The 16,370-nt window shown below is 49.6% G+C and overlaps 1 protein-coding gene across 1 annotated transcript in view; it reads right to left on the bottom strand.

The window, feature by feature from the left end:
* The window catches only part of UBE2L3 (ubiquitin conjugating enzyme E2 L3), a 53,884-nt gene extending 42,442 nt beyond the window's left edge, over positions 1-11,442 (bottom strand). The window contains exon 1 of the mRNA XM_007974919.3: positions 11,323-11,442. Coding sequence (XP_007973110.1) covers positions 11,323-11,349 — 27 coding nt within the window. The 5' untranslated portion in view covers positions 11,350-11,442. The remainder of the gene's footprint in view (positions 1-11,322) is intronic.
* Between the last annotated feature and the right edge of the window lie 4,928 nt (positions 11,443-16,370).

Raw genomic sequence — 16,370 nt, forward strand, 5'->3', positions numbered from 1 at the left:
CCAAGTAGCTGGGACTACAGGCGCTCATCACCACGCCCGGCTAATTTTTTTTGTATTTTTAGTAGAGACGGGATTTCATCATGTTATCCAGGATGGTCTTGATCTCTTGACCTTGTGATCCGCCCGCCTCAGCTTCCCAAAGTGCTGGGATTACAGGTATGAGCCACCACGCCCGGCTGCTGACTGTTCTTAATGAGAGGTGTGCTGGTGTGAAACACTATTTTTTACAAGCCACATCAGATGGGTTTGGAGGCTATTCAACCTCTGAGTCATACCCTCTCCCTCACCATGAGCAGGTGGGTCCCCTCTTAGAAAGATGGAGCACCACATGAGCCCTGACATTAGCCCATGAGCCCTTTGACATTAGCACCTGCTTTGGTTGCAGATGTGCCTGCTGGGGTAGGGGCTGTCAAAAGAGAATGTTCCCCGCTCCGCCTACCTATGCTAGGAAAGTGGGGGCAAAATCTGACAAGAAAATGAAATACAGAAAACTGTCATCAACACAGTCCTGGAAGTGTTAAAAATCAAAACAAACAAAACCCAAACAGCCACCGGATCTGAAATGAACCCTCTTCCTCTCCATCTTGTCCCTTCCTCAAAACCAAAAGCAACCATCTAAAAAGCAGGAGCAAGGCCCGGAGAGCAGGGGACCTTGACGGTGGGCCTGGCTCTACCACTCACTCAGCCTCCTAATCTGTAAACTGAGGCCACTGGTGTCTGCTTTCCAAGGTCCCTCACACAGCTCTGGAATTCTAGAGTGTGTGCAGCAAGGGTCAGAAGGAGAAACTACACAGCCACCAGAAGCAACTTTCTTAACTTTCTGCTTCAAGGTTGAAAGACAACGGCTGGGCACAATAGCTCACACCTGTAATCCCAGCTATTTGGGAGGCTGAGGCAGGCGGATCACCTGAGGTTAGGAGTTCACGACCAGCTGGGCCAATACAGTGAAACCCACCTCTACTAAAAAAAAAAATACAAAAATTAGGCTGGGCGCGGTGGCTCACGCCTGTAATCCCAGCACTTTGGGAGGCCAAGACGGGCAGATCAGGAGGTCAGGAGATCGAGACCATCCTGGCTAACACGGTGAAACCCTGTCTCTACTAAAAATACAAAAAAAAATTAGCCACGCATGGTGGCGGGTGCCTGTGGTCCCAGCTACATGGGAGGCTGAGGCAGGAGAATGGTGTGAATCCGGGGGATGGAGCTTGCAGTGAGCCAAGATCATGCCACTGCACTCCAGCCTGGGCGACAGAGCGAGACTCCGTGTCAAAAAAAAAAAAGGAAAAGAAGAGAAGACAAGAAGCAACGATATGACATCTGAGACATCAACTTCTCAATCAAGAGTGGCTTTCGGCCAGATGCGGTGGCTCACACCTGTAATCCTAGAACTTTAGGAGGCCGAGGTGGGTGGAACATGAGGTCAGGAGTTTGAAACCAGCCTAACCAACATGGCGAAACCCCATCTCTACTAAAAATACAAAAATTAGCCAGGCGTGGTGGCATGCGCCTGTAATCCCAGCTACTCAGGAGGCTGAAGCAGAATTGCTTGAACCCGGGAGGCGGAGGTTGCAGTGAACCGAGATTATGCATCGTACTCCAGTCTGGGTGAAAGAGCAAGACTCTACCTCAAAAAAAAAAAAAAAAAAAAAAAAAAAGAGTTGCTTTCAAACCTCCAACCCTGCCCCAATTCAGTGCCTGTGGGACCCTTCCATAGCACCTATGTTCATCTTTGGACACGGTGACTGTCACACTACACTAGATGTATACAATACGCCAGGTAAATTTCTGAGAGATTAGGAAGACAAATTTTGAGTTCAAGGGCTATTCAATTTTAAGCCGGGCTCATGCCTGTAATCCCAGCACTTTGGGAGGCTGAGGCGGATCGCCTGAGGGCAGGAGTTCGAGACCAGCCTGGGAAACGGCGAAACCCCGTCTCTACTAAAAATACAAAAATCAGCTGGGTATGGTGACACATGCTTATAGTTCCAGCTACTTGGGAGGCTGAGGCAAGAGAATCGCTTGAACCTGGGAGGCAGAGATTACAGTGAGCCGAGATGGTGCCACTGCGCTCTAGCCTGGGTGATAGAGACTCCGTTTCCAAAAAAAAAAAAAAAAAATTTTTTCCCAATTTTGTTCGGAAAAGTAAACTTTTCTTTTTTACTTTTTTTTTTTTTTTTTTTTTTTTTTGAGAGTCTCGCTCTATCACCCAGGCTGGAGCACAGCATCACCATCTTGGCTCACTGCAACCTCCGCCTCCCGGAATCAAGTGATTCTCCTGCCTTAGCCTCCTCAGTCTCCGGAGTAGCTAGGATTACAGGAAGGCACCACCACACTTGGCTGAGTTTTTTATATATATATATATATTTTTTTTTTTTTTTTTTTCTTTTTTTTTGAGACAGAGTCTCGCTCTGTCAGCCAGGCTGGAGTGCAGTGACCGGATCTCAGACCACTGCAAGCCCCGCCTCCCGGGTTTACGCCATTCTCCTGCCTCAGCCTTCCGAGTAGCTGGGACTACAGGCGCCCACTACCTCACCCGGCTAGTTTTTTGTATTTTTTAGTAGAGATGGGGTTTCACCGTGTTAGGCGAAACCCCATCTCTACTAAAGGATGTTAGGATGCTCTCGATCTCCTGACCTTGTGATCCGCCCGTCTCGGCCTCCCAAGAGTTTTATATATATTTTTTTTTTTTAGCAGAGACGGGGTTTCACCATGTTTCCCAGGCTGGTCTCCTCAAGTGATCCACCTGCCTTGACCTCCCAAAGTGTTGGGATTCAGGTGTGAGCCACCATGCCCAGCCAAGTAAACTTATTTTATTTTATTTTTATTTATTTATTTATTTATTTATTTATTTATTTATTTATTTATTTATTTTTGAGACGGAGTCTTGCTCTGTAGCCCGGGCTGGACTGCAGTGGCCGGATCTCAGCTCACTGCAAGCTCCGCCTCCCGGGTTTACGCCATTCTCCTGCCTCAGCCTCCCAAGTAGCTGGGACTACAGGCGCCCGCCACCTCGCCTGGCTAGTTTTTTGTATTTTTAGTAGAGACGGGGTTTCACCGTGTTAGCCAGGATGGTCTCGATCTCCTGACCTCGTGATCCGCCCGTCTCGGCCTCCCAAAGTGCTGGGATTACAGGCTTGAGCCACCGCGCCCGGCCTATTTTTATTTATTTTTTTAGACGAAGTCTCGCTCTGTCGCCCAGGCTGCAGTGCAGTGGCGCGATCTCGGCTCACTGCAAGCTCTGCCTCCCGGGTTCGCGCCATTCTCCTGCCTCAGCCTCCCCAGTAGCTGGGACTACAGGCGCCCGCCCCCATGCCCGGCTAATTTTTTTTTGTATTTTAGTAGAGACGGGGTTTCACCGTGTTAGCCAGGATGGTCTCGATCTCCTGACCTCGTGATCCGCCCATCTCGGCCTCCCAAAGTGCTGGGGTTACAGGCGTGAGCCACTGCGCCTGGCCTTTTTTTTTTTTTTTTTTTTTTTTTTGATATAGCGTATCACTCTGTTCCCCCGGCCAGAGTGCAGTGGCGTGATCTTGGCTCACTGCAACCTCTGCCTTGCAGGTTCAAGCGATTCTCCTGCCTCAGCCTCCCGAGTAGCTGAGATTACAAGCACATGCCACCACACCCAGCTAATTTTATTGTGATTCTAGTAGAGACCGGGTTTCACCATGTTGACCAAGCTGGTTTCGAACTCCTGACCTCAAGTGATCCACCTGCCTCGGCCTCCCAAAGTGCTGGGATTACAGGCCTGAGCCACGGTAACCTCTGCCTCTCATGAGGTTCAAGCAATTCTTGTGCCTCCCCCTCCCTAGTAGCTGAGATACAGGCATGTGCCACCAGACCCGGTTAATTTTTGTATTTTGGGTAGAGGTGGGGTTTCACCATGTTGGCCAGGATGGTCTCAATCTCCTGACCTTCATGATCCGCCCGCCTTGGCCTCCCAAAGTGCTGGGATTACAGGCGTGAGCCACTGCGCCCGGCCCCCAGCCAACATTTTTAAACAAACATTCACACAGCTGTCTCAGTAACTCTTTCTCCAAACTACAAAATAAGAGAGTACCACAGGTAAGAGAATGGGCTCTCAGTGATGAGGGTATGTCCAGGCAGGCTGGCCCCAACCTGGCCCAAAACCACTTTTACCATCTCCTATCACTCCTCCAAACCCTCCCCTCCTGACAGGCTGGTCACCTCACTGCCCTGGAACATGTCTTGGTTATTTTCAATAATAATATCTACAAGTAGCTCACATTTACTATATGCCCGGCACTCTTCTAAGCAGTTGGTATGTATTAACTCATTTAACCTTCACACACAGACGAACTAACTAAGGCACAGAGAGGTAAAGTAAGTAACTTGCCCAGGGTCACTCAGCTAAGATGTGGCAGGCCCAGGATTGAAACTCCAGAACCAGTGCTTTTAACTGCTATCCTGTAGTCTTTCTCTAAACAGCTTTGCTCTGAGCAAAAGCCCCTTCTTCCCTTTCTTATATGTGTGGGGGGCTTGGGGAGGTTAGGTTTATCTATGTCCCCCAAGAACACGCAGGATGAAGCTGGCCACAGGAGATACATGCAAAGCCCTTCTTGAGTGAGTGGCATGCCACTTCTCCTGGATAGCTGTAGCATCCAGGAGATACGTAGATCTGGCCCCTCAATCTAAAGGCTATGGCATCTCGGCCACCTGTCCTTAAATCCATCAGCACTGCCCTCAGTGACCCCTCTATAGAGAGGTAGCTCACCCTCCAAGGCTGGCCTGGCAGAGGGAGGGCTCCTAGCTCTGGAGGAACCAGGTGCACGGGACATGCCAATCCAGGGTAGAATCAAGCCAATGCCTCAACACTTCTGAAAAGTATCTCAGGGGCTGGCCTAACTAAAACCCAAAGCGGGATGGCACAAGGTCAGAGGCAAGCAGCACTGGAAAGTAGGCAGATGGTGTCTGGGGGCTACTCATGGCATTTCCCATAGGCACTGCCCACAGCCCTCCTGAGGGATGAGAGAGACTCAACCTCACTGGTCACCTGGTCCCTCTTCTTCAACTGCTGAAACCCTACTCGTGCTTAAAGGGTCAGGCCAAGTTCGACCTCCTCCTCAGTGTCAGAGGGGGTGTTTCCCTCCCCTGCAAGCCATTATTAAGGTGGCAGACATCCAACACACAGTGACCAGCCCAGGATTTCTTTGTTCCAGGTACACACCATTTTTCTCCTTTGCTGAGCTCCTCAAGGGCAGAGGAATTGCCCCTTGAGCTGAGTCTCAAAGGTCAAGAAGTTACCCCGGTACAGAGAAGAGACAGGGATGCCAATAACGAGATCCAGAGTGTGCAAAGCATGCTGTGTTTAGGGGACTCAACGGGCAAGTGGGGAGAGACAAGACTGGTAAGACAAGATCTTGAAGGAACAAGGAATGTGCACTTGTAATCCAGAGTCCCAGCCTCATCCTCACCCTACTAAATTCTGGTCCAATCTCTGTCAGCAGGGCCTGGTCATGTGTATTCTACTGCACAACACACCACACACTACTCTGATGCACTGCTGGTTAGGAATAGTGTGGGACAGAGGGGGTGCTGACCAGTAAGGAGTTCAGACGAACCATTTAGGAACTCGATGCAGGTGTCTACCATAAACAGGGATGGCCTGAACTGAGGCAGTGGCAGTGGGAGTAGGAGTGGGGATGGAGAGAAGACAGGCAGAGAACAGAGACTGAAGGCATAGTTCAGCAGAATCTGCCAGGTGACCAGACAAGGGAGGAAGAGCGTAGAAGGGGTCAGCTGGCGTTTTTTCCTTATTAATTAAGTAAGGTGGGATAGGAGGAGACACATGGGGCCAGAGCGAGAGAGTCACAGGAGGAGCTAAGACTTAAGATGCCTACAGATCTATGCGCCGTTCCCAGGAAAACTCTGGAAGTGGCTGGAGTCTGGGCTCAGGAGGAACGTCTCCGTGGCTCTCTAATGGGCACAGTGTGTGCAGTGTGAAGCTGCAAAGAAACGGGGCTCTCACATTTACTGCTGTAGCAAATAATATAGAAATATCTTAAACATAATAAATGTTCCAATAAAATGAGAATACTTTCAAGTGTCCTCTTATAATAAAATTTTAAAGCAACAGTCTCCTAATTTAGAGTTTTAACAGGATCAGAAAAGGCCCCAGTACCCTGAAACAAGAGTTTTTGTCTCAGGGTGTTTTTTTGTTTTTTTCTTTTTGAGACGGAGTCTCGCACTGGAGTGCAATGGCACAATCTTGGCTCACTGCAACCTCCACCTCCTGGGTTCAAGCAATTCTCCTGCCTCAGCCTCCAGAGTAGCTGGGATTACAGCCACCCGCCACCACGCCCAGCTAATTTTTTGTATTTTTAGTAGAGACGGGGTTTCACTATGTTGGCCAGGCTGGTCTGGAACGCCTGACCTCACGATCCGCCCGCCTGGGCCTCCCAAAGTGCTGGGATTACAGTCGTGAGCCACCGCGCCTGGCCTGTCTCAGAGTTTTCTAGTAAATACCTTAAAAGGCCCCAAATGTTGCAATAATTGAGTATACTCCTTCCCATCCCCTGTCCCAAACATTTACAAAGAATATCATTAAGGGAGGCTGCAACAGTCCCAACTTACTGGAATGCATGAATTTAGACTAAAAGATGCAACGTTTTTCTCAATTCACAAAGCCTCAGTGGATTCAGGACATTTACACTGGCATAACATCACATATAAAACTCCCCTCACCTCCTGACACATGTGACACAACTACTAGACACACTCATTGCTCTATCTTAATTACCCAACCTCAGAATCTAAACCTATACTCAAAAGCAAACTACTTCACTGCTTAATACAACAAAACCCAAGGAATGAACTTTTAGAGGCTCCTCCTCCTATGACTATGGACTGGGAGAAAGAATAACAATATGAAGTTCTGAGTGAACATTTTTAAATAGCATTAGGCCGGGCACAGTGGCTCACACCTATAATCCCAGCACTTCGAGAGGCCTTGGCAGGCAGATCACCTGAGGTTAGGAGTTCGAGACCAGTCTGGCCAACATGGTGAAACTCCCTCTCTAATACAAAATTAGCAGGGAGTGGTGGTGCACACCTATAGTCCCAGCTACTTGGGAGGCTGAGGCAGGAGAATCGCTTGAACCTGAGAGGCAGAGGTTGTAGCGCACAGAGATCATGCCATTGCACTCCAGCTTGGGTAACAAGAGCGAAACTCCTTAACTCAACAGTTACATCATGATAAGTAATAAGATGTTACACACACACCCCTCTAAATCCACAGATTTCCCTTCTGAGAAAAGCCCTTCTGGGAAGCTACTCAATGGGCCCTTGGGGGAAGTGTGTGCAGTGTGAAGCTGCAAAGAAATGATCAGATGGCAATCAGTTGCCTAAGCCACACATAAAGGTTTCACTTTTGGCTTTTGTAGCAATTTCCCCATCCTGATTGAAGCAATGGTTACAATCTGGTTGTGGCCAACAATGCTAAATTAGCTGCTTGCAAATTAAAATGTACTTAATGTTTTATTAACACTGTAATTCCTAAAAAGGGTTCTAAAAGAGGTTAATCGTCTTGGCAAATGCTTTTGAAATAAAAGACTATCATACTCACTTTGCCTAAAATAACTTCTCAGTGTAGTATATGCAAATCACTCTACTTTTAATAATGTGTTTTACACTATCTGCAGTCCATTGTTACAAAGAAATCTTTGCTGTGGAATGTCCTAGAAAACATTTTTAACAGAAATCTAAAGTTCTTTAAGATGTAATTAATTTGGCCGGGCGCGGTGGCTCAAGCCTGTAATCCCAGCACTTTGAGAGGCCGAGACGGGTGGATCACGAGGTCAGGAGATCGAGACCATCTTGGCTAACATGGTGAAACCCCGTCTCTACTAAGAAATACAAAAAACTAGCCGGGCGAGGTGGCGGGCGCCTGTAGTCCCAGCTACTTGGGAGGCTGAGGCCAGAGAATGGCGTGAACCCGGGAGGCGGAGCTTGCAGTGAGCTGAGATCTGGCCACTGCACTCCAGCCTGGGCTACAGAGCCAGACACCGTCTCAAAAAAAAAAAAAAAGATGTAATTATTTTGATCATTCAACATTTGCTAGATTGCTATGCCTAAGGCACTGTTCTATGCACTGAGTCCTAATTTTTCACCAACGAAAATCACTTTATTTCCACCCCATGTACTGAAAAGACTCTGTTGATGAACTTGTATCAATAATTTTTCTTCTTAAAAAAAAAAAAAAAAACTACCCAGTCTTAAACATTGACTCTCATAGCCAATGATCAGCATTACATAACTGGTGTTCCCCTAGTGAACTGAAAGCCTTTCCATCCTCAACTTAAGAAACAACACACCTGCCGGGCGCGGTGGCTCACGCCTGTAATCCCACCTCTCAGGGAGGCAGAGGCGGGAGGATAGCTTGAGCCCAGGAGTTCGAGACCTGCCTGGGTAATATAGCGAGACCCCGTTCTCCACAAAAAGGAAAAAAAAAAAAAAAAAAAAGAAACAACACACCGCTCCATGCAGCCTTTGAGTAAGAAAGACAGCCTGACAAGAGGCATGGAATTTGGGTCCTAAAGACAGGAAGAGTCAGCGTCTTCTCTCTCCCTACCACGTTCTACGATTCTACCTTAGGTAACTCCCTTAACCTAGTTAACCTCACAATGTCCTCATTTGTAAAAACATAAAAACGACAATACACTAACTTTGAGTGTTGAAAAGATAACTTATGTAAATAACCTAGTATTTAATAAATACTCAGTTAATGTTACAAATTCTTTTCCAAGGTCTATTTTTTTAGAAACACAGTAATAATTTTAAACCCATAATAAGTCCCCTCTTAGACCCCTGAGAGCCTGGGGATTCCAAACTGGGTCAACTGGGATAGGCTAGGGGGCTTCCAGGATGAATTAGGTCAAGATCCCTGCCCTTCGGGATCTCAGAACCCAGTATAGGAAAGACAAGTCTGTAACACAAAGAGATTGTGACAAGTGCTCAAAGAGAAACATAAAGTGCTGTGGTCACACAGAGGAGGAAACAACTCATTCTGAAGGGGGATGTGGGAGCAGGGGCTCACAGAGTAGTTGGCATTGGAGTTGAACCTGGGACTTCTCTGGAAGGGAGAAGTGAGGAGAAGGCAACTTTTTTGGGGCAGAGCAAACAACACGTGCAAAGAGACACCAGAGGGCAAGTTAAGAGCAGGAGACTTTGCTTTGGAGAAAGAACCCAGTTCGATCACAGTTCACTCTCCCTAGCTAGGTAACCCAGGGCAAGCCAAAGAATCTTTTCTCATACGACAAAATGGAAATCACAATGTCCACTTCACAGGAAGGATTAAACATGATCATGCATATAAAGCACGAAGTAAAAGCTGGAAAAATAGTAGCTACTGCGATTAGGTGCAAGAATGGTGGGAAACCAAAGGGCAGGAGGTGAGGCTCAACTGATTGCTTTCCGTCAGTCTCAGAAAGGTCTTGCATGCCAAGTAAGAGGTTAGGATTAACTGCTGAGGACAATAAGACTATAGACATTTTTAACAGGAGTGAAAAGAATTGAGTTATCTGCCTTAAAAGAACTCTGGTGTCCGTGAGGGGTAGTCTGGGGAGGAGAGCACTCCGGAGGGCATCTGAGAGATGAGGATACAGATTCAGAGTAATTTCAGTAAAATTAGAAAGCAAGTCATGCACTTCAGAAATCTTTTTTTTTGTTTGTTTTTGAGATGGAGTCTCACTCTGTCGCCCTGGCTGGAGTGCAGTGGCGCAAACTTGGCTCACTGCAACCTCCACCTGCCAGGTTCAAACGATTCTCCCACTTCAGCCTCCCGGGTAGCTGAGATTACAGGCGAATGCGACCACGCCCAGCTAATTTTTATATTTTTAGTAGAGACAGGATTTCACCATGTTGGCCGGGCTGGTCTTGAACTCCTAACCTCAAGTGATCCGCCCGCCTCGGCCTCCCAGAGTGCTGGGATTACAGGCGTGAGCCACCGCGCCCGGCCTGCACTCCAGAAAACTTTCTAAATTTAAACCCACAAGGGTTGAAGGACGACTGCACCTGGGAGTAGGGTAGGAAAGAAAGCCATTAACCGACCCCTTATCTGGTGAATGGTGGTGTCACTAGCTTAAGAGATGAGGAAAAGTCTGAAGTCCTCTGAGTTTTCTTTTGTGCCCACTTCCACTCCAGTTTTATAAAGTTAATGTCCTCTCTAGCCCTTAGGGAACAAAAGAAAGGAAACGTTCCCAGGGAGAGAGGGAGGGCTCAGAGACTGTGGCTCCAAGTTCAATGTCTAGCTCTACCAAACACTACTCTGCCCAGAACGAACCCCAGCTCTTTATCTCCCCTCAGGAAACCGGCTCCGGGGCCTTTTTTTAATTTCCGGCCCGTTGCAGGCCGGCTGCACTAGCCAATCGCCGACTCACAGATGCTGGCGGAGGGGACTCCGGAGGACGTTGGCAAATCCACTGGCAAAAGAACTAAGCCAATTTAGCTAATGTGCTCCTCACTAAAAGGTGCCAAGTAGCAAGAAAGTACCCTGCTGCATTCAAGATCCAAAGTACCAAGTTATTATAATAAACTTTGGCCCGTTTTGATTCGAACGACTGAAACCAACCGTTACCCCCCCCAAAAATGGCATTTTGCTTTATCAGGGAAGGGAGATCGAGATGACTGAGTGGAGGAGAGGGAAGGAGAACCGCGCCGCGATGGGGGCCGACCTCAGGCCTTCCTGGAGTTGGAACTTGCCCGCTGTGTCACTCTGCAGTCACAAGGCGACAGTTTGCTAGGACCCAGCGCAATTCCAAACGACCCACCAACAAACTGACCTAACTTTGGCCGCCTGGCCTCCTCCCCGCTTTCCTAGCCCGAGCTTTCCAGAGTTCCGAGCTGCGGCTGGGCCAAGTGGAGCTGCAAGCCCGGCTCGCTGCGGCCCAGGGCGGGGCGGTTCCGCGGCGCGGGCTCCGGGCAGGGGCTCCGGCGCTCGGGCCTTCCCCGAAGGCGCTCAGTTTGGAGCCTCCCAACCGGGCTCTCACATTAACGACGCCCTCGCGTCGGACCGCGGCCTCCGCGACAGGGGGACGCGGCCACGCTCCGGGCGGAGGGTGGCGTGAACGCCCCGGGCTGGGCTGAGGGGCCAACAGCGGCTCCCAGCGCGGCCTGGCGCTCCCGCCCAGGCTGCGGCCTAGGCCAGCCCCGTTAGCTCCTTGAGCCTGCGCGCGGCCCAGGGAATCGACGAGGCCGTGTTGGGCAGGAGGCCAGACGGCAGCGCCCTGAGAGGCCGCTGCCTGCCTTGGGGGTCCGGAGCCTGGGACGCCGCCCCACGCCCGACCGAGGCCAGAGAATGGCTTTTACCTTCATCAGCCTCCTGCTGGCCGCCATCTTGGATTTGGTGCTGCTCCTTCCCCAGAATGCATCGCGGCCGGCCGGGCGGCTGGAGCCCCCGCACTTCCTGGAGCGGGGGAGGGGCCGCGGGGCGGGGCACAGGAGCGGAGCAGAGCACCTACTGTATGCTTCCCACTGTGCTCGGAGGCTCGTGGAGGAACGCAAGTGAACCGCACAGGCTGGGCCGCGGCGTTTACGGATCGTCCAATCAGATGACAGTTACAACCAGTGCCTGGCACGTAGTAGGCAAATAATAAATATTGATTGCATAAAATAGTTGGCCGGGCGCGGTGGCTCACGCCTGTAATCTCAGCACTTTGGGAGACCGAGGCGGGTGGATCACAGGGTCAGCAGTTCCAGACCAGCCTGGCCAACGTGGTGAAACCCTGGCTCTACTAAAAATACAAAAAATTAGCCGGGCGTGGTGGCGGGCGTCTGTAATCTCAGCTACTCAGGAGGCTGAGGCAGGAGAATTGCTTGAACCTGGGAGGCAGAGGTTGCAGTGAGCCGAGACCACGCCACTGCACTCCAGCCTGGGCGACAGAGATGCCGCCTAAAAAAAAAAAAAAAAAAAGTACTCTGATTGGAGAATGGGGAATGGAGGTGGGTAAGAGGATAAGAAGGGAGCAGGGGCCACTTGGAAACCTGTTGCAATCGTTCAGGCAAAGAGGTGACACTGGTTTGGACCTCAGGTAGCAAAGAAGAGAGAAGAACATAGCTTCAGAATATACTCAGACCTTCTTAAGGAGTTCTCTCTCTTTTTTTTTTTTTTTTTTGAGACACAGTTTCACTTTGTCACCCAGAGTGGAGTGCAATGGCATGATCTCAGCTCACTGCAACCTCTGCCTCCCAGGTTCAAGTGATTCTCCTGCCTCAGCCTCTTGAGTAGCATAGATTACAGGCACCTGCCACCATGCCCAGCTAATTTTTGTATTTTCGGTAGAGACAGGGTTTTAGCATTTTTGGCCAGGCTGGTCTCAAACTGCTGACCTCAAGCAATCCACCCACCTTGGCCTCCCAAAGTGCTGGGATTATAGGTGTGAGTCACTGGGCTTGGACATTTTTCTCCATTTCTAAGAACAGTGGGTTTCCCCTGAAAGGAGAGAAGAAAAGGGAACTGGAAATAATATATCCTGGAATAAGGCTGGCCTCACACTCATCTTGGGAGCCCAGGCTTGACACAGGAAAGGAGGGAGAAACTAGATGACAAGCCTCATGTGATCAGCCATTCTGCCTGCCTTTTACCTCCCCCAAGGCCAGTACACTGGAAGTTCAGTATACATTCAGCGTATGTATGAGGGACTCCATCAGCTCCCTAGGGTCATGGTGGACTTAGAAGCCTGGGACTGACTCTGGGGTCTACTGTGAGCACCGGGCCTGCCCTTACTGGGCCCAGGACAAAGGAAAAACATAGCTTTATTGAGAACTGCTTTCCTTTGTGGAGAATTACAGAGGAAAGGGACCCTTACTCTGAGAAATTCCAAGCCAGATGAGGAAGCACAATTCATACCTTCGACCCGATGTGCTAAGCTGAGAATAGAGTGGGATCATCAGAGGCTCGATGTCAAGGACTAGCCTTTACCATGGCATCTTCTTGCATCCTCACCGCTGCCTGCAAGATGACTCCCTTGCACTTTGCAGGTGGGGAGCCAAGCTGCTGAGCTGCAAAATGCTTTTGCTAAACAAGCACTCAGGAAATGTACCCAGTCCCAGTGGAAGGGCTGCCTGGCCTTTGGGGCCCCCTCTTGTTCTAAAACCTTCATTGCTCCCTCTAGTAGGCGTGACTTCTAGTCATACCCGATCCCCTCCACTCAGCCAAACCTTGTTCATACACACCTATCCTTTCTGTGCCATCTCCCCAAGCCTCCCATCAGAAGTAACCTCATGGTGACTCATGCCTGTAACCCTAGCACTTGGGAAGGCCAAGGCAGGAGAATTGCTTGAGCCCAAGAGTTTGAGACCAGCCTGGGCAACACAGGGAGACCCTAGCTCTACAAAAAATAAAAATGAAAAAAAATTAGCCAGGTATGATGGCCAAGTAATTCTAGCTACTTGGGAGGCTGGGGTGAGAGGATCACTTGAGCCCGTGAGATTGACGCCACAGTGGGCTATGGTTGTGCCACTGCACTCAAGCCTGAGTCAGAGAGTAAGACCATGTCTCAAAAAAAAATAAATAAATAAAAGAAAATAAAAGAAAAAAAGAAGTGGACTCTTTTGGCTGGGCACAGTCTCACACCTATAATCCCAGCAATTTAGGAGGCTGAGGCGGGAGGATTACTTGAGGCCAGGAATTCAAGACTGGCCTGGGCAACATAGCAAGACCACCATATCTACAAAAATAAATAGGCCAGGCGCAGTGGCTCACGCCTGTAATCCCAGCACTTTGGGAAGCTGAGGTAGGCAGATCACAAGGTCAGGAGTTCAAGACCAGCCTGGCCAACATAGTGAAACCCCATCTCTACTAAAAATACAAAAATTAGCCGGGTGTGGTGGCACGCGCCTATAGTCCCAGCTACTTGGGAGGCTGAGGCGGGAGAATCGCTCAAACCCAGGAGGTGGAGGTTGCAGTGAGCCAAGATCATGCCATTGCACTTCAACCTGGGTGACAGAGTGAGACTCCATCTCAAAATAAAAAAAAAAAAGTAATAATTTTTTTTAAAAAGAAGTGACCACTTTTTCCTCCTGGACTACCAGGCCCTTCTGCTCACATTGACCACATGCTGTTCCTTCCTCCAGTCAGCATGGAGTCCTGGGCACTCATCTATTAGGCTTTAGGCCCAGGTCCAGAAAAAGAGATAACGCAGGACCGGGCGCGGTGGCTCACGCCTGTAATCTCAGCACTTTGGGAGGCCTAGGTGGGTGGATCACGAGCTCAGGAGATCAAGACCACGATAAACCCTGTCTCTACTAAAAATACAAAAAAAAAAAAAAAAAAAAAAAAAAAAAAAAAAGCCAGACGCAGTGGCGGGCCTCTGTAGTACCAGCTACTCCCGAGGCTGAGGCAGGAGAATGGCATGAACCCGGGAGGCAGAGCTTGCAATGAGCTGAGATTGCGCCACTGCACTCCAGCCTGGGCGACAGAGCGAGACTCCATCTCAAAAAAAAAAAAAAGAGAGATACACAGGCACCACCTGCCCCCAAGGAGCTTGCAGCATCCTGAGGAGGCACCAAGGAAAACACCAGAGGGTGTTGAGGGTTTGGTGAGGTATGGGGGCTCATAGGAGGGGGCTCACAGAAGCTGGTGGAGGAACCGGGGATGGAAGGAGTTCCCAGTAGGCAAGAGGACAAGGAAAAGCAAATGCCTCTGCTGGGGCAGGAAATGGCCAGCTGGGCACTGGACACTTATACCCTTCATTGGCACCACAGAGCAGTGCTGAGATGTTCTATTTGATAGGAGACAAAACTGTGGCCCTGAGAGAAGTGGCCCATCACTGGGCTAGGAAGCTGGGTACCAGGAGTTGGACCCTGTCTAGAGTATGCAGGTGAGGCTCTGCCTCAACCTCCCTCTGACAACCTGAAGCCTCATCTCCCACATCCCTCGCTTCCCACAATCAGTGCTGTGCCACATCACGCCCCCCACCATGCCCAGGCTGCTCCCTCTGCCTGTGGTGCCTTTGCCATTCCCTCCCCCTATACTCCCCATGTCCACATGGCAGGGACTCAATTTATCATGTTCCCTTGGGTAAGCTGACAGTAAGATGCATACTAGACTCCTTTGATTTTTTTTGTTTTTGTTTTGTTTTGTTTTGTTTTGTTTTGTTTTGTTTTGAGATAGGGTCTGGCTCTGTCACCCAGGCTGGAGTACAGTGGTGTGATCGTGGCTCAGTGCAGCCTCAACCTCCTGTACTCAAGTTATCCTCCCACTTCAGACTCCCAGAACTACAGGTGCACACCTCCATGCCTGGCTAATTTTTGGGAAAAAAAAAAAATTGTAGAGACAGATTGTCTCTATATTGCCCAGGCTGGTCTCTAACTCATGGACTCAAGAGATTCTCCCACCTCAAAGCACTGGGATTACAGGTGTGAGCCACCAGCTAGCCTGGACGCTTCTGAGTGCAAAGGCAACACCCAGCATCTCTGTGACTTCCCCAACAGCCCTCTGTTGGGGGGCTCTCTGGGTCAGAACTGCTATAGCCCTCTGGGTCAGAACTGCTATCAACCCCATTTACAGAGGAAAAAACTGAGGCTCAAGCTGTTCCTCAACTTCTCAGTCATCTGACTGGTCAGAGGCTGAAGCCCAAGTCTGTTCTTGGACTGTGAGGACTAGACCAAGTCCTGAGGGGCTTAGATAACCTAAAGGACTCCCTCTTTCTTTCCTTTCTCCCTCCCACCTTCCTTCCTTTCTATCCTCCTTCCTCTCTCTTTTCCTTCCTTCCTTCTCCTTTCCACCTTCCTTCTACTCCATTCTCTGCGCTTGGTGAATGAAGAAATTAGCACATTACTGGGCCCTTGTAATCCCCTGGCCAGATTGGATGCTCAATAAACATTTGATGAAGGACTGTCCTCTGACCTAGAGCTATGGCCAAATGACAGAACAAATGGTCATTGCTACTGGTGCCTTTGGGAAGTGGGCAAAGCCTCAAGCTTCAGACTGCAGAGGAAGGAGGGTGATTGAAATAGATCCAGGCTGGGATTGGTGGCTCATGCCTGTAATCTCAGCACTTTGGGAGGCCAAGGTGGGCGGATTGCCTGAGGTCAGGAGTTTGAGACCAGCCTGGCCAATGTGGTGAAACCCCGCCGCTGCCAAAATACAAAAATTAGCCAGGCGTGGTGGCACACACCTGTAATCCCAGCTACTTGGGAGGCTGAGGCGGAAGAATCGCTTGAATCCAGGAGACAGAGGTTACAGTGAGCCAAGATCGCTCTACTGCACTCCAGCCTGGATGACAGAACGAGACTCCATCTCAAAAAAAAAAAAAAAAAATAGATCCAAAGGGAAGAGAAATGCAGATGCTAGAAAACAGAAGATACGTCTGTCCTGGTAGCAGTGTGGAATTGGGAAACAGAGACGCTGCCAG

Source organism: Chlorocebus sabaeus, chromosome 19, assembly GCF_047675955.1.
Source record: "Chlorocebus sabaeus isolate Y175 chromosome 19, mChlSab1.0.hap1, whole genome shotgun sequence".
NCBI lineage: Eukaryota > Metazoa > Chordata > Mammalia > Primates > Cercopithecidae > Chlorocebus > Chlorocebus sabaeus.